At 39.6% G+C, this 24,845-nt stretch overlaps 1 protein-coding gene across 3 annotated transcripts in view; it reads right to left on the reverse strand.

Moving 5' to 3' along the window:
* GRM1 (glutamate metabotropic receptor 1) overlaps positions 1–24,845 on the reverse strand; it is a 181,371-nt gene that overhangs the window by 55,694 nt on the left and 100,832 nt on the right. For all 3 annotated transcript variants that reach the window (XM_065630744.1, XM_065630746.1, XM_065630745.1), the window contains exon 3: positions 11,852–12,087. In XM_065630744.1, coding sequence (XP_065486816.1) covers positions 11,852–12,087 — 236 coding nt within the window. The remainder of the gene's footprint in view (positions 1–11,851; positions 12,088–24,845) is intronic.

Genomic DNA, 24,845 nt, shown 5'->3' on the forward strand with positions numbered 1-24,845 from the left:
GTTACTTTTACAGCATGCCCTTCTTCTTCTGCCACTCCCAGTCCAAGAACAAACTTTCTCTCAGCCTCTCAGCCTCTGCAGGGTCTTACATGTGCCCATGCTCCCAATGCCTCAGGCATCATTTTAATGTGATTGATTATTATTACAGAGATCTTGGATGTGCCTGTTTCTCTTGCTTTCTTTACAACCTTCCTCCAGTGCCATCCTGGATGCTGACCCTGTCTCTCTAAGGACCAGGTTCCACAGAGCCCATTTTCTACATGACCTGAACTCCTGTGGAGAAACTATTAAAAAGAAAGAAAACCCAACCTTCAATCTTCCCCTCTCCCTCAGGTAACTATGTAACCTTGCTGCTTTATTTGCACACTCCATTAAAGACGTATTTAGAACTACTATTCTTAACAGATCTGTTATTTGGAACAAGTCTAAAAGATAATGAGCTGCTGCTACTCTTATCTGAGACAGGAATGAACACACTTAAAATCAAATTTATTTACAAATTTAAAGAAATATTTGCAGGTTTTTATGTTATTTTACTAGCTTGAATCATGCTTTTCACTCTTAAAAAAAAAAAAAAAAAGAGTTAGATACCTTCACAGATATCCTATTATAACAAACAAGGATGGAAAAATGAAAAGCACAGGAAATAAGACTGATTGCATTTCAAGTGTCATGCCTTTCATATGAAGTCTGAGACTTTATCCGAAAGAAAGAGACAGAACTCTGTAATTGTGCTGCAGCTTTCAGAACGTTAACCACCTTAGATACTTAAATTAGGAGCTTGAATACATATTCAGGCACCTAATTAATTGACTTGATTAGTACCTGAACTCCTCTAGCTGATATTGACTTCCATGGAAATTATGGGAGATCAGTACCCTTAAAAATCAGGCCAATTTATCTAGGTCTCAGAACATGCACTTCAGGAGCCTAATTTTGTGCATCTTCATCAGAAAATGTTGGTTCAGAGTTGAAAATAAGCAAGCTTCCTATTAACCATGGAATATATTACCACTGAATGGAGTAAAGAAGTTAACAGAAATCTAGTCTTAGTATATGTTAAATAGTTGGCACCAGCACAACACCTAAAACTATTAATCAGGGTCTTTAGGTCGGAGTGGAAAAATATGATGCAAATAATAAAACACACATATTTATTAACCTATCCTCTCTGGAGATGTGTGCTCCTTTCTGGCATGGAGACAGCAAATGGAACAAATCACATAAACTCTTCTCCGTCCATGAATCTAGACCTTTAAACATCTAAGTACTAGCTCATGGTTGTCAGTGTATGGGCATGAGATCCTGAGGACTTCAAAAGTCTGAGTCAGTATCTCATGTTAACATCATCCTCTCATGGTAGGATACCAGCCCATGGCTGGCAGGCAGACTAGCTGGCCTAACTGGTCTTTTCCTATTTTAAATTCCAGTGGTTTTGTATGAGTCTGAAGAATAGTCAGGAAAGATATCTAATATTTATCACGCTTTAAGATGGGTTTCAGAATTCTTGCATGACACTGTACCACCCATCAGCCAGTACTATGGGTTTTCTTTTTCTTTTATTATAATTTTAAAAGAGCAAACCACTTCTTCCTCACTTGTTTTCTTAATGTTAAGGTGGTATTAGGAACACCAGCATTAGCTGACTGAGCATAAATCAATATGAACACCAATGTGTCTCACTTCTGCAGAGACACAGCTCCCTCCAAATTTTTCCTTTGCCAAGTTTGCTCTTGCTTTTATATTTTCTTGTTTGTTTGTTTCAAAATAAACCATACCTTCACACAAGAAACTTTCTCTCTGAAGGGCTATCTTCCTGGAACCACATGATGACATACCGATGGAGTGGATTTCACACATGTAACGTTGGTAACTGCTGCGTGCCCAGACTCTGCAGCAGCCCTGCAGCCACACAGCTGCTCTCACAGGCTCCCCTGGCTTCCCAGGATCAAAGGCAGCTGCTCTGCAGCTGAGGAGCAAAGTGGCCTCTTCCACCCTAATTAGTGCCTAGCTGGACCATGTTATAATTTAATAGAGCACACTCAATGTTTTTGTTTTAAATTAAGTGAAGTTTTCAAATGATTGTTATGATGATCCACATATTCCCTTGTAACCCTTGCAATATTGCAATACATTAATTGCAAACACACATATCACAAAGACCCACTTTGTTTTTCCCTTAGCTGGACAAATGCTCAGAGCTGTGTTCAAGTACAATATCACAGAAAAGATTCATTTTAAAGCTGAGCTAAGATTAGAAGCTTCTGAATGACAATTGCATGAGGACAATGCATTGCTGATTAGCAGTGAACTAGAGCTAAGCAAATCAGAAGATAAAATAAGTGGCCCTAATCTTTATTCACACATTAAATTCAACAGAAAAACAGCAGCAGGATTCCTTCAGATCTGAAAGAATTTTAAAAGCATCCATTTTAGCACACCTCCTTTTTTCCCCGGGTGTAGCCAGATATGACAGTGCACAGAAAAAAAAGGGGCTATCCAGCCCAGCCAAACCCAGATTACTGGACTACTTGAGATCTCACAAAAAATAGGCCCTTGTGATGCAAATTTTTAGACAAAGTAAACCTAGAAAAGCAGGCAGAGTAAACTGGACTTTGCAGGTGGTAGATGGTACACTGCATAGCATGATATGTAGAGTGCTATTGCTGTGGAGAGAACAGCCAGGATTTTCCATCCCTATAGAGCTGTGCCTGAATCCAGAGCTAAATTAAAGTTTTGATCTTGCAGGTTCCTCCAAAGCTTCTTTCTATTATATGAATCTCAAATATCTGAGCTGAAGGAAACCTTTGTAAATCATCTTGTCTCGCACCTTGCTGTGCTGCAGTGGCCCTCTCTGGCTCAGCTGGCAGCCCAGCAGAGCTGCAGTAGCTGCTTTTATTATTTTTCCCCAAGTTCCCTCCACACTAGCAGACTTCTGAGCTCCTCCACACCTCCCAGTATGAGTGGGAAGACAGAAGTTTACTCTGGCAGCACTACTCTTTGGAGCACACACCTGTCATCAGATTATTCTCCCTATCTGGATACCAATACAACTTATTCTGAGTAGGAAAGATTGTGGTTTGTATGGTTTGAGTTTTACTACTCAGGCTCATAATTTATTGTTCTTTACACCACTGCCCAAGATCTGTTAAGAAGAACACATTTATTTTAAGAACTCTATTGACTGTTTTTCAGAAATCATCCTTGTGCACAAAGCGTATCTCTGGGCTGCAGCTAGATGTGTGAGTGTGTGGGTTTGCACCTACACATGCTAGCATCTACTGTATCTTCTTTGCACCTGTATTTATGGGGTAATGCTGCCACTAATGACAACCTGTAAAATTGCAAGCTGAGTTTAAAAGATTTCCACCTACAGATAAATGAGGAAAGGGGAGATACGATCTACTAAAAGACCAGGAGGGCTGACAGAAAGCCTTTGGCCTTGTTTCAGATCAGTTACATTTGCTATTTCATCTGGTTTACTTAATGATTTGGTTAAATGCTTATATCTAGGCTAATTGTTCTGATGCGTGACCTGCACAAACAATTGATTTCTAGGAACAAGTCAATTAATTTTAATTGTGTGCTTCTGTCCTCACCATGTTCCTGATAGAAGTTCAAAGCACTGTGACAGTCTGAATAGTCAGGAGTTGCCCCATCCCTCTCCAGGCACAGTGGACAGGAGCCCTGAGGAGGCATGAGAGAGCATGTTTTTTGTGTCCTGCTTCTTTGCAGCACCATCGATTTACTTGTGTAACAGAGAAGGCTGAATATCGCAAGACTACCCAAGGATAGTTTTAATCCTGAAAGTGGAAATTTTGACTATTAAAACCCACAACGGAAAATGTAGATGTAAATACTAGATTCAGAAAACTGTTGTCATATCCTGCTGTAATACATATATGTTCTGCAAACTGTCTTCTATGCTGTTTACAAAGGTATATGCATAATGCTTCTTCCCTTTATTTGATGATGATCTCATTTTTTCATGGATACCAAAAAAAGGAAAATATTTATTGTTACTGTGTTTTGATTGATGGCCTGGTTTAAAAGTATTTTTGGAAATTAAAAATATTAGATAAATGTAGCTGCTTTCTTCCAAACACAGAAATAAGAAGCTAGAAGCAAATGAACAAAAATCTGGCCATAGATAATGCCTTCTCCAAATAATTCATATGATTTGTCACAGATAAGTACATTATTAATCTTCCTCTTCTTTAAGCCTTAAAAGCTGTCCGTAGCTTTGTCTGAAAAATAAAATGAGACAGCTTTCCTGTCCTGTCTGCTGTAAAAAAGCCTTGACTAAAAAGTGTAGTAACTAAAGTTCTTTCAGACAAGTCGTTCCTAATAGGCTTCATTCTAGGTGCCCATGAAACTGAGATCAATTTTTGTCACTATTGTGGGATGAATCCTACAATCTCCTGCCTCATTCTGAGGACAAAATGGTGACACAAGACTCAGCTCTTTCTCTGCTGCAGGGACCTAAGTATATAATGGGAATACAAAGCAGGTGTTAGGGAGGGCAAGTCACAGGATACATAAGGTACAATATATCTTGAAGAAGTTATAGCACATTAATAGGTTGATTCCTTCTTCAAAAGCTTATGAATGTGTCTCCTATATACTGCACAGGTTATCTACAAGCAGTGACTGACCTGGCAGAGTGTGTGCTCGGGCTATTCTCTTAGAAATAGCTTTTCTGACATATTGCAGTCAAAGTAGATCCTACTGTAGGTTCTTCTGCCAATGCAAAATCTCATTGAGCAGGTGCTCCATAGGGGAGCCTTGCAAATATTGAGATTAAAGGAAGGTTCTCAGAGAAGCACCTATGAGCACCTCTGACACAGCAAAATGAGCCCTAATAGTGTCTGCTGGATCTAACTTGCCCAACTCACAACATAACCTGAGACACTCTGAAAACCCCTCAGATCAACTCTCACAGGAAATGCATTCATCCTTTCAGCAAAACATAGAAAAAAATAAATACACATCCTGGAGTGCTTTGTCCACTGAGATGAGGAAATGAGGGCCCCATGTTACCTCATATAAATTCATCAAAACTAAGATGGGTCTTGAGAAAAAAATCCTTGATTAACAGAAGCGCTGAACTACATTACTAGTGTACTGGATGTAGTCTGAAAGATGTATTAGACATGTACAAAACTGTCTGAGGATGCGAAAAGGTCAGCTATCAGTCTTCTGTCTCCCTATCTGGTGCAAAAAGTGCAATAAAGAAGAACTTCACAGACAAGTCGGTAATAATGGTGGTAAACACAGATGTCTTTTGGAGAAATCTTACGAAAACAGACAAGTCAAGCTGGTTCCAGAAGCACTTGTTGAAATGATTTGATTTAGTAGCTTGACTATAGTGTCCCACAGACACGACTATACTACTCCTGTACTAGAACATGTAATACTGCACTGCTATTTGTGCGTGTTGATGTGTGGGTCTTTGATATCTAAAACACCTCTGCACCGTGCTCCACATCTCTTTCAGATTATGGCTATACCAAGCGAAGTGAATGACTCAAGGTCTTTACAGTGACGAACCAATCTATATTACCTGCAATTTTTGTCTCAAGAAGTATGACTCTGCATTATTCATACCAAAGCATAAATGCCTTTTCTGGCATAAATATCTTGTCTTCCTCACAAGCTCTTTTGTGCTATCATTATTGTGTTCCGCCCATGATTTGACATGCTACAAAGATTTATGGTAGGCATTCAGAGCTACTTAGGTGTGATGAAAGCTTATGTCCTCTTCCTGAGTGAGTCTGCTGGTGCAGAAAGAAGATGGGAAAAGATACGACTTCTTAGGACCAAATTTGATACAAGAATATGGTGGCTGTACAGATCCCTGGCAAGAATGAAAGCAAGCAGCATCCTGGATTGTATTGGTAGCACAGCCAGTGACTACAGCATGTAATTACCTCCCCACTAGCACCACCCTTTATGTTGCACTCATCAGGGTGCATCTAGAATACTGCACACAGTTTGTGAACCCCCAATACAGAAAGACACTTATAGCCTGGAGAACATTCATCAGAGGGCCATTGAGATGATCCAGAGCTGCAGTCATTGCCCTTTGAGGACAGGCTGAAGGACTTGGGTTAGTTCAGCCCAGAGAAGAGTTGGCTGCAGGGGAACCTTACAACAGCCCCTCATACCTATGGGGTGGTTATCAAGACCAGAGAGACAGGTTCTTCGTGGTGAAGCATGGTGGGAGGATACAAGACGATGATGGGCATAACTTGAAACAAGAGCAGTTCAGACTGGATATGAAGCAAAACTTCTTCACATTCAAGCAGTGGAACAGGTTGCCCAGAGATGCTGTGCCACCTTCCTCCTTGGATATTTTCAAGGTCCCACTGAAAAAAGCCTGAGCAACTTGGTCCGAACTCATAGCTTACCCTGCTTCGAGCAGGGAGTTGGACTACAGTCTTCCTGAGCTGCCTTCCATACTGAGTGATTCTGGGACTCTGGCTGCACTCAGACTGATTGTAGTTCTCTTGGACCAAGACAAGAATTAACAGATAAAGCAATCCTTATGGCATGATCAAAGTATGAGTAAGCATCCTACAGGACACTTGGACTGTGACCTCATTTGGAACAAAAACCCTCTACATTTCTTGTTCTTGTCTGCCACAAATACATTCACTGACAAATAATACTTCTCCTCAAAGATCAATTGAATCGATGAATGAATCATGAATTGCCCGCTTTGTTCCACTTCACTCTGTTGAAAAATGTCTGTGCTGATTGCCTGCCAATGTATTTTGTTGTCCCAGTAGATGAACTACTGTGAGCATAATCTAATGTTTGCATCAGTTCCACAACCAATTTCATAACTGTCTCTCGTAGTGCAGAGGAGTACTCGTCTCACTCAGTTTACATAAACTATAGCCATTTTATTATCTGAATAAGGCATTCTGTAAAAAAGCAGTTAGACCTCCTTACAAGTGTTTGCACTGCACTGAGTTCTACATTATTTCTGCATGAGTATGACTTGTATTTGATCCTGGCTTATGTGCGCTTACGAAGTCCAGTAGAGAAATATTTGTCACTGTAGTTTTGCGGGGAGAAAAACACTTCCATTTGGGTTATTTCTAACAGATTAGTGAGGGGAAAACACCCTAGAGAACTGTTGGGAGGGTATCTAAAGTCCGTTGCCTGACATACAGAGTCTATCACCTAATCTTGCTGTCAGCATTCAGTCTCCGTACAGCCTCCAAAATATGGAAAAGGCTGAGTTGTGTGATGAACTGAGACAAGTTCTGACAGTTGTTTGGGGCAGTATCTGAGGTTGTGTGCTAAGGTAACTTAATGTCAGGTCCATCCTGAGTCAGGTTACTTCTTAGTATCTCAAATTCAGAAACAGGTTTTTTACTGATATATGTTAAAACTGTCTGCTCTGTTCTGAATTTTCATCTGAAGGGCATGAAGAATAATGTAAAGTTCTGAACCTCGTGATGAGTCAGGGGTCCATGCAGAGTTGCAGGACATGCTTTGTTTCCTAAAGAATGTAGCTACTACATGGAAAACATTGAAAGTACCTTAGTGCAATAGACAGTTTAAGTTAAGAAGAAGGACTCTGTACTGGAAGTGGTTTTAGCCTGCTAGATATCATGGAGACTACAGAAGAATAGTCATATACAAATATCTCTTTTCTACTGTGGTGGGTTGACCTTGGCTGGCTGGCAGGTGCCCACCAAGCCACTCTCTGACTCCCCCTCTTCAGCAGGACAGGGGAGATAAAATAAAATTAAAAATTCATGGGTCAAGATAAAGGCAGTTTAATAAAGAAAAACAAAGGCCATGCATGGAAGTAAAGGAGAACAGAAAAACTTATTCTCTACCTTCATCAGCAGATGACATCCAGCCACTTTCTGGGAAGTAGAACCTCAGTTTGTAGTGGTTGTTTTGGAAGATGAGTGCCTTAGTAACTAATGCTCCCCCCGCTCACCCCACCTTTCTCTTAGCTTTTATTGCCGAGCACAACATCACATGGTAGGGACATTCTGGTCAGTCTGGATCAACTGTCCCGTCTATGTTCACTCTCAACCTCTTGCCCACTCCCAGCCTGCTGGCCTTTGACGCAGCGTGGGGAGTGGAGAGATAACCTCAGGGCTGTGCCAGCCCTGCTCAGTAGTGGCCAAAACACTGCTGTGTTAGCAACACATTTCCAGCTACCAATACAAAGCACAGCACTCTGGGGGCTGCTATGGGGAAAATTAACTCCATCCCAGCCAGAGTCAATACATCTACATATAAGAAAATTTCTAGACTTGAATCATATTGTCTTGTGGAAGAGTATCTCCTATAGCAGAGAGAGAGAGAAAGAGGGAGAAAGGAAGACGGGCATTCCCTTATGAGAGGCATTTGACTACAACATTATCAAAGAATGAGTCAAAAATAGCTCCCATGCATTTGGCTGCTGCCCAAGTGGGAAAAATAAGTTGTTTAGTTTTTGCAAGAAGGGATGATCCAAAAGAGCAGTCACTGCAAAGCCCTTGATTATTGTCTTCTTTTCCCAAAAATATAGAGTCCTAATACATCTGGCTAAGCTATTCTGAAAATGTGGCCAATTGTTCAGCACCCCATAGACTTCACAGAGCAGAACTCACTTGGACTTTCTCCGTTCCAGTAGTGCTTAGACCAGAGAGACTTTTTTCCCCAAAAATACACATGTACATTCAGAGCTTAGTGTAACATGAGAATTCCTAAAGGGCAACATCAGTCTTCTCAAGGACTAAATAATGGAATTCAAGCAGTAATTCCTGTCATCAGAGAAAGCAGATTTCTAGGAACTGGTTTTCCCTTGCTTCATAGAGAGCCTGCAAATCCAAGCTAGTGCTGACTCAACAGTAACAGAGTGTGAGAAATGGAAAATGCAGCTATAATTACTTGAGGAGAAGCCCTTGCCTATCCATGAATGCTAAAAATGGAACTTCACATTCCAGTGGCAATTCTGAATAAATCACTCAGTACATGATTAGCTTGTATATGGGCAAATTATACTGGGCAGGCAGTAATTGAAGATTCTCAAATACAAACTTCGTAACTAATCTCCTTTTCAAAGTGGATAGGTCCAAGTATTCTGTTTCTTTTTTAACAAAGCAGTTGGAGAACAACTCTGCCTTTTCTTTTTTTGTTTCTCCTAGGCAATCTATTGCTGGGTAAATACAAATGCACTATGCTCCCCTAAATATCACAAGTATTTTTTTCCTTGGTTTTATTTTTCATTAGATATTTTCCCAAGATGTTAACTCTCCAGATACGGAAGATGATCTTGAACAGTGTACTGCTTTTGAATAAATTTCTGTCTATGCAAAAGTAAGGATGTGCTTTGTTCTCAGTAAGGACTACCAGCACACTTCTGGAATACAGAACAGATCGGGACCCAGAAACAGTCACAACACATGCTATTGATGTTCATGGACTCCCGGGACCACAGGGGACTCAGATTTTTTCATAATGCAGGACCCTATGTACCTTGTTGCAGAAATATTGAGGGAATACTGTAAGGTAAGAGTGAAAGCTCTTAGATACAATGGACTTAAGGTGCTTAATACCAGTACTGAATACTGATAGTCTTCCTGGGGTGATGCAGTTGTAGCAACGGTTCTTAAATTTGTAGTACCACAAAGAAGTCAGACTTGCTGGGAACATGTAGGTTTCTTGATTCTGTAGGTATGCCGTTATTGGTAATAGATACCTTGTGGCGCTTCCCTTTGGTGATCTTAGTTGTGTGCGGTATGCCTGAGGGTTATCAGTGGTTGACCACCAAAGTTAAGAGCTGAATGCTTTTCAGCAAAGCTTAAAAAGTATTGCACATTTTGAGGCTTCATGGAAAAGGTGGCAGCTCTTTGGAGGAGGGACAGACATTTGAGTGCCTGAATTGTGATTATTAACTGTCAGAGTCAACCAATGTAGACAAATGTTTTTGTGTTTCACTAGTATTATAAGAACGACGTGGTTCCTCTCTCTGATATCTGACACCTTGAGAAGCACAGGACACCAGGGCCTGCATGTAATGGTATCTGTAGCACCCTCTCCAGTGTCCAGTGCCTTTAACCCTAGGATGTCCTGAGCTAGTTTGGGGTGGCTTTTTTTTCTTTTTTTCCATAAAAAAAAGCCCTTCTTGGTTTTCCTCCATGAATTTGTTTAACTGCTATTTGGCTCAAGTACAATTTTAGTCTACAGCAACCACTGTCTGAAAACTCATCTACACATTCTGTGCAGAAGTACCCTATCTTGGCCATTTTTAACTCACCACCTGGTATTTGCCTTTAACGCAGCAGATGAAGAATGACTACACTGGTTCAGACTAAAGTTTTTAGTTTCATAACCAAACAGAAGCTGCATAACAAACTACCCATGTTTACAACAGCTGCTGCGATTTCCTCAGAAATGAGACCTTTTTATAGATCATCAGCATGAAATTTATTTATGTGAATGGAACGACTAAAACAATGCAATTTTAAGCTTCTTTTTGTAAGAAAGAAGGCTGTGCATTTGCACTGTGCATCCCTCATTCAACAACCCTTTAGTAATTTCTACCCTTGTTGGCCCATATTAACTCCTTTTTCTCAGCTGAAGCAGTCTCAAAGCCAATTAAGTATGTATACCATAAATCATCATTTTGTTGGAGTCCGAAGTTAATAACCTCTTTGAAGAAAAAAAAACCAAAAACACACCAGTATAACCTCAACACTAATTTAGCCTGCCTGCCCTACTATTAGCCCCTCAGCATCCAGATGAGCCAGCCTGTCTGCCAGCCAGCCCATCAGGTCTGTTTTTGGGGAGTGACAGTATTTGGTGATATGTTTCAGCTGCTAATAAGAGAACTGGAGGGAAATAAAAGGTAATATGGAAGGTGTTGTTAAGAATTGCTACTGATGGAGAAGGGAAGAACTAGAAATACTATGGGAATTCAGTTCAAAGACCGTATGAAGACCATCTGAGATTACTGCTATAGGACAGAGGGAGTGGAGACATGAAGGACAGGACACAAATCCATAGGAAGTCAGCCTTCATTAGTTTTGTTTCTAATGGAGTAACTTCCTTACTATCAGAATATACCTTTTTGACTCGAAATGAAATATTTACAAACTACAAATAAAATATTAGAAAAAAGTTTTCAGCAAATATTTTACAGAAGAGTGATCACCTCTCACTCAGTTTACTAATAAATTTAATTTTAATGAAATATTTTCATTTATTTTCTCAGATTCTGCTATGGAAAAGAAAACCTGTCTATGCACAGATACATTTTTCTTGCTATGAAGTGAGGGTTACTTCTACCTGTAGGACAGCATGTGTTTTTATATGATTGTTACATAGTGGAAATAAATTATAGATGTTTTAATGGGTAAAGAAAAGAAAGGGTAAAGCAGATGAATGGACAATTATAAGATTCATCAGTTTTTCTTAAAATTTGTTTTCTGCCATAATGTTTTCCTGTGAATTTTCTGATTATTCAGCTGATCAGAAAAGCTGGCTTTGAGAAAAAAAATAGTTAAAATGTATTTTCATTAAAATGTAATGGTTACTTATTTTTTACAAGCCATATTACAAACTTGGGCACCCTTGTCAGCCTCAGCATAGCCCTAGAAATATGAAAAAGGAACAAGTTGCTCTTCAACGGAGCAGGACTAAGTTCAGAGGAGGTTGTGCAACCAGTGCCAGACATACTCCCACCAGAGATGGTATTTATATCTGTACAATTTGGGGTTGGCACTTTTCACTGGTGATTTATACACTAAAAAACAAAACAAAAAGCCCACAAAGAACACAAAGACAAATTTTTGCCAGAGCACAGATTGAAAGAGGAAAATAGTTGACAAGTTACCAGTGCAGTTCTTCTGGAAGTTGGGATTCTCCAGCGGATGCCCCGGGATGCGGCACTGAAACCTGTGCTGCCAGAACTCAGGAAACCAGGGGTTGCGGGTGTTGGTGTCCAGACGCAGCTTCAGATAGTAGTCATCAAATGACAAGACCTCTGGAGACTGCAGTTTGATAGTGATGCCCCCATTTGCTTCAGGTTCGTAACCTTCAATGACTTCATCTCTGTCTGCCCAACCATCACTGAAACAAGGCAAAAAACCACTTATTACACAAAGGCAGGAAGCTTGTCTTGAAAAAGCAACCACTCAAAGGCAGACCAGCACCCTTGGAAGCCAGTGATTAAGGGGGATATCTACAGGTATGTCTAAAATACAGGCAGAAAATGAAAGATGAAAGCATGGTGGTGGAGACTGGTAACGAGCAGTCTGACTGATTTCATGCAGAGTCCTCATTAACTCATCTGGAATGATAAGGATTTATCCTTGTCCCTCTGGAAAGGGTTTTCGGGCATGGTTTCTGGTGTGATGTCTTTATGACTAAAGAGATTCTGCATTATTTAGGCTGTCCTGTAAGGGGTGGAAACTGAAAGAATTAATATTGATGGAAAGGCAACTAAGCCAGGTTCCTGGGTGTTTTGTAGAAGAGATCTCAGCATGCATGGATCTTACAGCTAGAAGAGCAATTCAAATCAAACATCAAGTGAGAAATGCATTGTGTTGGAAGAGAATGGAATACGAATACATGATAAAGTTGACCAAACTAAAAAGAAAACCACATGCTTTTCTCACACTGCATGGGATTTGTGATAACATGATTTTTTTTCTCTTTTTTTTTTTTTTCTTAACAATGGCTTTCTATTTTACTCCTCTGTTTATTCATATAAGAGTTACTTTAAAAAACTTGAAGATAAAACCCTTTCTTAACAACATTGTTTCGTGGAAAGTCAATTTTAACATGTTTGAACAATGTTCACTGGGTTTAGCCTCTAAGTTTTAGTTTAGTTCTTTTAACAAGTCCATTGATTTAGTGTCATTCTCCAGTTCTTATTAGGGTCCCCTAAGAACAGTGCTATTATGGTGTAATTTAAGTGCAAATATAAGTTGGCCGTTGCTTCATTTTAATATGCTGGGCATGTCATGAGAGAAATAGATTATTCTGGCACCTCAGACCTAGCTCTATCCCCTCAGAATCAAATCAGCCGCACTGCTACTTTGAAAAGCAGACAGACAAAGCACTTGCAGCAGAAAAGAGCTGAAGAGGAAATATACGATTGATGACTAAGAGAGAAGGCTCTGTTTCATCCCAAAGAGTCTTGCAACCTGAACTCCAGGCAGACTGAAAGAAGGTCCTCATTAGGACTCATTTACACACAGCCTGGAGAAGAGTGTTGGGGTGCAGATCATACCAGCCAAGAGTATCTATGAGACACTCGCACAGATGTGCCTGGGACTCCACAATGGAAAACAGACAAGATTTGAAGTAGTAAGCTCTGTTGCAGTCCTAGCCAAGTAGGTGCAGAGTGACTATGCATTGGGCACATGTGAGTCTTTGGTCCCCAACCACCAGACTGAGCAGATGCGTGGTTTAGCTGCCATTCACATTAACTGCTGCATGTGTTGTAGGTACCTAGAAAAAAGTGGCAGGCCTCCATGGAAGTACAGAAATGCCCATGTACTGAATGCTTTCCATATGGGACACACAACCCAGGCCTCTATTACGGGAAGTTATTTAAGACACAGGACATCTGGTAGCACAGTGACTGTGTGATCCCTTTCACCTGGGCCTGGGGACCCACAAAGCTATACTTTAAGAGAGCACTACATGGCACCTTTGAGCCAGGATTTCTTCTTTTTTTCACCCTTTGCCAGAGCCTTGCAGTAGAATGGCCCAAAAAAATTCTGAGCTTACAAGCCACTTGCAAATATCTTCATGTAGCCAAGCAGTATGATATAAATGTGTATGCATGTTGCACCACACACATGGTAGAGAGTGGAGGGCAGGGGGAGATGCAGGGAGAAGATTACAAGAGGGAGTCAGCAATGGCTGAAGAATCCCACTGTGGAACAGGAGTGGGCATGATGCAGTATCCTAAAGTGACTCTCTCTGCCAGACTGATGGCGGCAGTACCTGCTGGGTCACTTCTTCCCACAGCCAGCAACGCAAGTTACTCAGGTCCTATCCTTCTACCAGTACAGCCCAAAAGGTAACCACATGGCACAGCCTTGGCCTGACAGCTGCTCTTGAATTGCCACAGGAGTGCACAGAGTTCAAAAGCCATGATTTGTCCCTCTCTTCTCCCTGCCTCTCTAGAACATCTTGAGTTTTGGAGAGGGAAAGAAGCCACAGCTCCTCCTCTCTGCATCCCCACACTCCTCACTTGCCCATGTACTGAGGGCATCTACTAAAATGTATCACGCACCCTGGCTGCCTCATGAGAGATCACAGTCTAGATAACCCTACAAAGGTAAAACCAGCTGAACGAACTGTCTGGATTTCACATAATTCACATAAACTAGCACCAGAGGGGAGAAAAAGGCACAATCTTTGTTTCTTCTTATGTGGGGGGAAAACAAGCAAGAGGTCACTCTTACAGCATAATTAATTGAGTCCTAATTGCATGATTACTTCATTATTTGTCAGAATGTTTATGGCTTGCAAAATGTAGACTCAAGCAGAAACATTAGTGAGTCCAAAAGATTAAGTAAATTGGGCCATTTTTTACAAAGTTTCTAGAAAGGAGGAAGTTTCTCTACTGCTTGGATTCCTACCAGACAAACATTAGAGTGATTTATTTCCTCTCCCCCATAAGTTTGGCTTGGAAAATCACCACATTCAGTCTGAAGACGAAGCAAAGCAATCCTGCAAAGGCCAGAGAAAGTGTATTTCAAGTTGTCTGAGGGTAGCTGATGGAAAAGTTCCCCTAAATTGGAACACAGATTGTCACCTAATGTTTCTTTGTCTCCTTCGGGCCCCAAATGTTTTTTGTTCTCTCTTCAAACTCCTCAAATTGTTAAATGTCTGATAAGTTTTTTATGCAGCAAAACATGAAGAAAAGCCACTGGAATCAGAGAAAGAAGATCATTTGTGCTGAAGTTCATATGGGAGCTTTGCTCTACTTTCACTAAAATCAAGGAAACAAAAAGGAGTCTTCTGGGGACCCTTGCCATCCTGGTGGCTGCAGGCTGACTGTGCTGAAAGGTGCCCTAAGGGGACCATACAGCCCTACCAGCAGCTGTGGGAGGATTATCAGAGACCTAAAATCTTGTTATAATCTCTGCCTATATTCCCTTTTACTCTATGTGTATGTATATATATATATATATAAGTAAAAAAGTAAAAATATAGAAAAGTAAAAAAGTAAAAAAGGATTGTCTGGGAACTAACTGTGCATCTTTAGTGCCCTATGAATAAATGGATAGTGTTCCAGAATACTATGTTAAAAAGACATTTCTAACACTGGGCAACAGCACAATACTGAAGTCCAGATGACAGTGTGCGTGTCAGTGACAGAAGCACAAGATCAATAGCTGATTCAACAGAAAAATGACATCTCATTAAAAATGGCAGCCCATGCTATTATTTTGTTGTCAGAATTGAGTACTTTCCATCTTTTATCCTGCTGAGTAGCAAGTAGCACAACACTTAGCACTCTTTGCAAAAACATCTTTCTGTGTGTTTTTACTGCAGTTTTCGGGAGGTGGCCCAATATCCATCACCCAAACTGCCTTCCCTAATGAGTGTCCATTGTAGGTTTTGTGTGACTTTCTGGCCTTGAAATGTGTTGAATATCTTGTGCAACAGTTGATCTGAAGCTCTGTAAGGGGGGTTGTAGTGTAAAGACAGAAACACTGAGGGAGAGACAACCGTGTGGGGGTCAAACCAGCAACCACTCTGTCTGCTCTTCGGAGACAAAGAACCAACTGTTTTTGTTACAGTTTTGTGGCCTTTATCACAATCAAAATGGTCACCAATATTCTGCAAACTACTCTCAGTGCAAGTCCCAGTCTGGTGGTTAACATTCATGATGCCAAATCCCAATTTCAGCATTCAGTCACAAACAAATACCAAGCAGAAAGGGGAAAAGTCCAGAGCTACCTTCATCTAGCTTCAGAAGTTCTATTTCCTATTATCACAGGCTGAGTTTGAAGAAACAAAGCATTTTTTTTCTTAACCAGTTTACTATTCTGATAATCTGTGACAATGGACATTTCTGAATTATAGCTTCAGCATCTTAGCTTCTCTGTATTTTCTGAACTGCAGACACATAAATTTCTGTGACTGAAATACCAGAAGAAATGTAATGGATTTCCAATTTCCTCTCCTCTTCCAAACATGAACACTGTCAGCTGCTTTTCACAAGGGCTGATGAGACAACCGGCAATTAGGCTTTCTATTTTCATCTCCTCGGGACTTAACTCTTAATCTATGCAGCAGCACCTCTGCTTCCCTGCACAGCACTCAGAGCATTCCTATTGCAGATGTTTTTTTCAAATAAGCAAACACACAAAAAGAAAACATGCTGTTGTTTATGAAGACTACTTGCCCTGTGATTATTGTAGGAAGTAACGAGCTTTCATGGATAAACAAAATGAAACACATTTGTCAGTCGTGCACACTGACTGGCAATTTGATCCTTGCACCCTCATAAGGCTTGATCTGATGGACCAAATCTGTAGAGGGCAACCGATTTAGACTTCTCTGTCTGGAGGGCTGCATCATTGGCAGATTCGTCACTTGCTTTCCATGAGCTAAGATAAAGTTTTCTTCAGAAGTTTGCATTCATGATAAGGTTTTTTTAATGCTGTATTGTCAAAGTCATAAAATATATGAGAGAAACTAAGAGCAAAACGCCTTTTATAAAGGTGTAATGAATTATTTTTTGCAATATTCTTTCTGCCTAAAGCAGATATTCTTGTTATAAAACCAAATAAATCAATCATATTAAAATATTTTTCATCATCTTTTTTTTTTTTTTTTTCTTTTGGACAGGTTCTGCTCCTGTGCTAGTGGATATTTTTATCCACTTTGAAAACAATGTTACACATAGCTATACATATGTAAATTGGAAACATTAGTTTCAAACTTCCAACCTTCACAGAGGTTCCCTGCAGATATCCTATTTGGGTAGGGTAGCTGGGCCCCAGGTGACCATAAATGACACACAAAAAGATCAAAGCCTATATTCTTGCTTTTCTCTCCTTTCCACAGAACTAAAGCCCATATCAATATACTTTCTTTCTCATGTCAATATATATCCCCACAGAGCACATTTCTGAATGCCTTCTTACCACTGCTCTCAAGGCTGCCAGCTTGCCTGCTGTTACGTTAAAGTTCTAATAGATTTAAATATGAGGACAGTACCACTCAAAGAATTCAACATTCAATAAAGTGCCATTCCATTTTGTTATATATCTCAATATCTTTATTTTTAAGGATAATTATTATATGCTGGATTGTATCAATAAAAGGCTGGACATTTAATGTGCAAAGTGCCTTTTGCAAAACCATTTATCTGTGTGGTGGTCAGACACCACTTATTTAGAGGCATAGACCCTGCTTATTTAGAAGCATTTCAGAACGCTACAAACCCCTAAATAGCGTTAAGGGGAGTTTAAATAATTTGTTATTTGGTTCTGATAAATGCCAGTGTTCTGGATTTCCAAAGCTGGTCAGACCTGGAAGCCTGCAAATTCAATCTTCTCCTTTTATAAAAGTCTTTTCTGACAGTTCTCCACTGGAAAATCCAGCATGGATTCTCCAGCCTGTGTGCAGGAGTTGTACGACTGTGACAGCCTCCTTCCTGCTCTTCTGGCACAATGGACGGGTACTTGGAGATCAGCATAAGGCCAGCCCAGAAAGTACCTCTGTGGCTGGTGGAATAATTTCATTGGCAGCTCCACCAAAAAAAACGGTGTTGCTACTTGATTAGGAGCACAGGTGGCAGGATCAAGCCTGGAGTAATTTGCAAACAGTACTGTAGCTGGCTACTTAGCTACACTCTTCTGGGGGTAGACTTAAAAAAAATATTTATTTCACCAACCTGATGTACTGGCAAGAAAAAAACACAATTAGCTATTGTGAAGGACGGTGAACTATTGTCTGGCAACAAGGAACTCTGCCCAATATATTCAGTGTCTGTGTAACACATGCCTCAAACAGAAGCTGCCATGTAAAGAAAATTGAAACTGTTCAATATTCACAAGTCAGCAACTGGCAAAGTGACTTTCCTCCTTAGGCTCATGCATTATCAGTCAATCCCAGTGGTCACCAATGTCAGCTGAAAGGTTCTGATTGTGACTGTTAATGAGCATTACTTCAAACATGAGAAAAAAAGGCCATTTTTGCACTCTTTAATTCTGCTAATTCATCAGTACTATATACTTGCACTGAAGGGTGGGAGAGCTTTCCTCAGTGGCCAAACTATGAATTGTTAAAAAGCACAGTTTTACTTTTACATTTGTGACATGTCCTGGAAATCTTAGGAGATTAGTCCCATGTCTACAGATAAGCCTGTATCTATCTCACTGCTGGCAAGCCCAGTCTGAAAGGCTGTATACTCTCATGCTATAACCAGAGGCTTGCTAAACGCTGACTGACTTCCTTAAAACCAGAAGAATCAAAGTCACTAAATCTTGTCAGCTGAAAGAAAACAAAACAAAACAAAAACAACCACACAAAAAAACCCCACAACACAAAAAAGACCCACCAAAAAACCCACAAGCAAACAAACAAACAAAACCAAACCAGGGTTTCTAGGCCAGTAGTTTTGCTCCTGCAGGCACAGATGGAGGTAGGCAGGACTCATCACCTTCCTAAGCTGTCTTTTGCAGCAGGCATCAGAAAGTGCTGTAAGATTTGTACCTATTCCCTTTCCCTACAAACTAACCTGTGCTCAAATGTATTATATAATACCTTGAATTCCAGCCTTTAGATTTCCTGAGCTGATGACCTTCATAGGTTGTTCCTGACTCAAATCAGCTGAAAGCATCATGGGAATATCAGCTCCACGAACTGGAAGCAGGAGGAGAAAACCACTGAAACTCCTCCTGGGAAAGCAATGGAATATAAGAGGGAGAGAGAAGACTGCTGCCTTGACAATCTCCCACACACACAAAAGAAAGTGCAAGAGAAGCATTTGGTGCCAGACTGTGCAGTTACTGATTTTAGACTCACAACTCACACAGCGCTACTATGCCACTGTGGCTTGTAATCCTGCCACAGACTACAGAATGAAGAGTAGATCAAATCTGGTCAGAACTTGGGCTGGACATCTCTAGAGACTATCAGCATGACGCAGAAAGAAACCGGTATGATTTATGAATTAACACCACTCCCCTTGAGAAACTTACATATACCCATCATGGTTTGAACTCCAATGTCCTACAGGAGGTGCTATTTTTTGAAAGAAATTGAAACATGAAGGCTAAAACTAACTCCCAAGGCCACTTCTTGCAAGTGCTTTGCCATATTTCTTAGTAAATTTTCTGTTCGTGCCAGGTTCGCTTTCATACCATCGCATATACAACTTCTCACTTGCTGTTCATGATTACTGAAAGCATACAGTTGCTGTAGCACATTAATTCTCATATTTTATACAAGCACAAATTGTCGGTAAGGGCTTCCAATTTTTATTTAGTGAATCAGTGGGTTTCTTTTGAATGAGTGACACTCTGTTCAGAACCTAAGTTGATAAATGATAGGTCATAATGTTTCAAATAATCATTCACTTTTGTGTGAATTTTCAGACTTTTTGCACTGTTCATCTAAAAAATGTAGATTATAACCTCATGGACCATGATGGATTGTATTTTGCAAATATGTATTTTGGAAGGTTTTAATTATCGTCTGTGGTGCATATATTTGCATGCAATTTACATAATGTAATTTAACTGCCTATCATGCAGGCGTTATCTTGAGAAGTCTTTGCTGTGAAGGTTCTTGACACAGTTGGCATGTGCAGCTTTTTGTAAATGTAGTTGCTGCTTTCATGCAGGAAAGGTTTTACCATTCTCTAAGGGTGCACAATGGTGCATATCTTGGAAAATCAGCAACCACACATGTATTCTCTAAGGCAATAGTGGATTTTTTCAAAAGATGCACACATGCTTTCACCCCAGACTGTCATGAGGATTGAATCCTTGCTCTGCGTATTTGAAATTCACAACATGAGGCATCATGAAAATGCAATATCTTTTCCAAAGGAAAGCACATGTGTAGGGAGGAGGAGAGTATCCAATTTTTAAACAAACACACTTGGACAGGGCTCTGAGCAACCTGATCTAGTTGAAGATGTCCCTGCTCATTGTAAGGGAGTTGGGCTAGATGACCTTTAAAGATCCCTTCCAACTCAAAGTATTCTATGATTCCGTGAAATAGGAAGCCTTAATCTTAGCATTGTGCCTCATATAAGGTGCTTCTTGGCTTCCCATGTGTGCAGCCAAATCAAAGATTTTTGACATCTTATTAATACACATAAATCTGGAAATAGAGAGTTTTATCTTTGCTTCTCTGTACCAGTTCCTGAGGATTTTTATTTATCCCCTTGTTGATGCCATGTTGCAAATTATGTTCAAGAAGACTCAATGGAAGTAAGAGATAGTTCCTCCCATGGAGAGCTCAACTGTAGTCTCTTTTCAGGGAGGATAGTTAGAAAGAAATATTCTTGTTAAGACTTCCATTCTGTCTGAAAGTCTTAGAGACTGACATCTTTTCTGTGTGGCCACGTAAAGGCATAAAGGAGAACAGAGTGCTTCCTAGCTCTGCTCCAGCCAACTACAAACTACTCAAGTCTCAGGGCCACAGGGATGGAGAGATATCATATGGAGGGGAAACAGGCTAGAAATACACAGAAATGTACAGGTATACATACAGAAACGAGAACAGGCAAAGACATGGCCCTCTCTGCTCTTTGCCACTCCAGCAGAGCTTGCTGGATGCTTGGATGTGAACTTTTTTGTGCTTCCTAAAAGATTAATTCATAGATATCTTCCTTAAACACAGCAGAAAAAGAAGCAGCACATTTCCTTTCTTGTCTCCTTGCTTTGTTTGTTGAGGTGCTGAGGAACAGGGAAATAAAGAAATATCTTAGAATCACATTCTCCTCTGTTTTCGCACAAACTGTGCTGACCTCAGAAGTACCTTGAATTCTAACATTCAGATTTCTCCAAGATACTGAATTTCATAGGATAGTCCAGAACTTTCTTTCAGTGGTTTATTTTATGTGATTCCCTCAAGTCATCCTTTACTGTAACTATCTCATACGATAATGCGAAAGAGAAATACACACAGAGTTCACAGGCCATTTTTCAAAGGAAATAAAATTTCAAATGCGCACAGCTAAGGAGAACATCCTACATCTCGCATCAGGTTGCTATTACTGATTTGCATATATACTATTTCCATACCTGTACGAGATTTCTGGAATGCTATTTCCACACTCATGCTTGAAAACTGAACCTTTACACACATATTTATGCAGGAACTGCTCATCGCTTTGATAGCCCTTCAATGAAACCATGTCTGCAGAGGAACTGGTAGCTGTAGATAAGAGCATGCTATCCATTCCAAATCAAAGCATATTAACATGGGCCTCAAAACACTAGATCGAATAAATGGAAAACAAAAGATGAAATATTATGAATACTGTGATAAAAACGAAAAAATCTGAAGCTATTAATCAAAGTTAACATGTATGAGAATATTTCCTTAAACAGCTGTTTCTGTTTCTACCAAAGCTATTTTAAATTTTGCCATATCTGCCGTTCTTTTTCACTTTCTGTGGATATTTGAGCATTCAGATTACTATAAATGTTTATATAGGAGATATTTTCTACTCAAATATTAATAAATTGTTGTTTTAAATTACATATTGATATGGAAAGTATCCAATTCATACTGTGCTAGGGAGTCACTTAGGCACATAAACCTTCCCAGTGAGAGAATCAGGTTATAAAGTTTTCATAGAATATATCAAGTAAAATCATTAGACTTCAGTAACCAACTAACACAGCATTGCCTTGTATCTGCAATGAACAGGTCATGAACCACTTGGAAACCAAGAAACCAATGAATAATTTGAATGATGAATTCACCTGAAAATTAAGCAATCTTTTCACAAACAGTTACTGAACATTAAAGTAGGTGTAATGCTTCAAGTATTTTTTAGTAATCCACTTTTTTCAGGCAATGCTATTATACTTGACCCAAAGCAACTATTTAGAAAACTTTAAAAATATATAAAAGTATTATTCACTTACTCTTCTGCACTTGTTGCTGTCTTAAAGTCATCAATGTTTAAGTGTTTATTCATATGAAATAATAAATTTAAGTACAGTCATCTGCCTGGCTAAACCAAACTTAATTTTATATACAGATATCTGAAACCTGCTTAAAATTTCAGGAGTAAAATAGTTCCACATACTTTTAAATGGCCAAGCCAACCTATAATTAAGTATACGGACCACTGAATGAACTACTGACATTTCATTAGAATAAATAAGAATACAAAAATCCAGAAAAATTGTGACTGAGAAGGCCACCATTCTTCAAAGTCTCTGAATTACCAAATCACCATACCAATGCACAATACAATAAGATTAATTTCAAAATGAATAAAACAAATAATTATTCTTGGTTAATTCTGTACTGGAGATTGAAGAGACAGCTGTTTTCCTTCTAGATCCCAAGTTGTGCTTGAACTGGAAGACTTCTTCCAAGCAATAAGTGTGGATATCTTTTCTGACATCAGATTTTTTCATGATGGAAAATTCTCTTAATTCACATCTTTCCCAAGAAAGGACATGGGCTTTTCTTCTGACATAGGGGCTATGTTTTTTCCTTTATTTATGCAGTCGTGGAATAATTTAGGTTGGAAGGGACCCCTGAAGATCTTATAGCTCAGCAAGATACATGGTCCACGCAACCACCATTCAAGTAATTTGGCTCATTCCTGTCATTGCCTTCAGGTCATTAGAAAAGGTATGAGTCATGTAACTAGGGAGACAAATCTGGTGCCATAACTTAAGCCTTATGCTTTTATTTAAGAAGCCAAAACTTCTTTTATATTTATTAATCTATTGACCCCAGAAAAATCGATGTGTTTCTAGGATCAAATTTTATTAATTAGTGATGATGTCACAACTTATTAATGGAAAACAGAAGTAAGCTTTTTAAAAATAGAACCTGATTTTGACCATCTTTTGCACATGGCCACAGTTGGGAAAGAATGCGTAAGCAGCCTTTCCTCTCACATGACACAGTGAGAGAGAAATATTTTAACTTTTCTATTCATTAATCCAGCCAGAGAAGAGGAATGGTTATGAACTCACGTAAAATGGATAATCATCACTTTGATTCATATAATCACACAATGTCCTGTGTTGGAAGGGACCCCCAAGGATCATTGCTTCCAGCTCCTGTCCCTGCATATCACAACCCCAAAATTCACACCATGTGTCTGAGGGCGAGCATCAGATGGCGTTAATTGAAAAGCTAACTGATGCCACTACAGAAGCAACCCTTCTATTTTCAGCTTTTTATAATTTCAGATTTTTATAACCTCTTAAATTGAAACAGGAAACACTGCTTTCTTAATGTTTCTGTTCCACAAATTGCTGTAGTCACCACAGACATGCAACACATGTGCAGACAGAAGAGAAAATGACTCTCATGACAACAAACTGGACCAACTGCCATTTCCTGATGATCAGATAGAAAACAAAATTCAAAGCCATGGAGAAGACAGCAAGTCCCCAGTGTTGTTATTTCACTTTATTTTACATTACAGCTAAATGGTATGTGAAAGGTAAAGAATACATCTCAGTGAAACTAAAGATGGTCTACCTCTATCAACAAAATCTGAAAACAAATTTTTAAGTCCATATTTATACATGAGACCCAGAAAAAAACAGTTATTTCTGGAGAAGCAATGAAAATAAAAAATACTTTAATGTATTCAACAAGTGAAAACCCAACAAAACCTGCAGATCCCAAATTAAGTCACATGCACGTTTAAGAAAACAAAGAGAACAGTGGAAAAAATAAAGGAAAATAGCTTTTTCAATAAATATTATTGTGGGGCAAACATAAGAACAGCAGTCTGAATCTTCAAATAGTTTGGATACACAGACTGTTGCTCACAAAAAGATAGAAGAGATGAAGGAAGAAAAATTGATGGAGTGGACAGAGCCAGAGAAAGAGCTTTACAGATTTTGTGTATTATGACCTGTGAGCTGTAAGTAAAGGAAGATTGCACAGTTGGTACTGCCTCGGGAGAAACCTGGGATGTGATTAAAAGCCAAACGGGCACAGCACTTTCAGTTGCTTCCTGCTGTCTTAGGAAGGAAAATTGTTTGAGTTTTCCAGGGTGCCTTTTACCTTCTACTGATGGCCATCTGTGCTTAGTCCTCTACCTTCCTCTCTACTTGATTCTTGGTGCATTAAAACTCCTAATTTCCTACCCCACTGAGAACTAAAGTATGGGTAGGCTTAATGTACCCAAGTAAAATGAGTGGACACAGAAGGCAGAGTTGCAGCAGCCTGAGCCTTGAGGGATCAGCTATTCACATGGAGCAAATGACCTATCCTTAGTGAATACCACAGGATTGAGTTTGAATCCTCTACCTGTGGTCTGGTAACACCTACTGATCTGAGGAATACAACAGAAAATAAATGAGATTGTTCAGCATTAGTAAATATTGGTCAGTTAGAGCAAGGAAGGAATACAAGGACAATATCAATGTCGCTTTCGTCATGGGTGATCATGTTTTTGGAAGGTCCATGGCAGGCAGAGCACACAACTGTTGGAAAGAATGTGACAGACAGTATCTCCATATGCACAGCCAGCAATTGCACACTGGAAACTACATTTTGATCCCTAGCGAAATACAATAAAGTAGAAGGTTCACACATCAGTTAAAAAGAATTAGCTGTGAAAGACTGGCATTGTATTAACGGGAACTATGCAGTTTTGGCAGAGGAAGTACAGAACTGTCCCTGGA

This window comes from Caloenas nicobarica, chromosome 3 (assembly GCF_036013445.1).
Source record: "Caloenas nicobarica isolate bCalNic1 chromosome 3, bCalNic1.hap1, whole genome shotgun sequence".
In the NCBI taxonomy this organism is placed as follows: domain Eukaryota; kingdom Metazoa; phylum Chordata; class Aves; order Columbiformes; family Columbidae; genus Caloenas; species Caloenas nicobarica.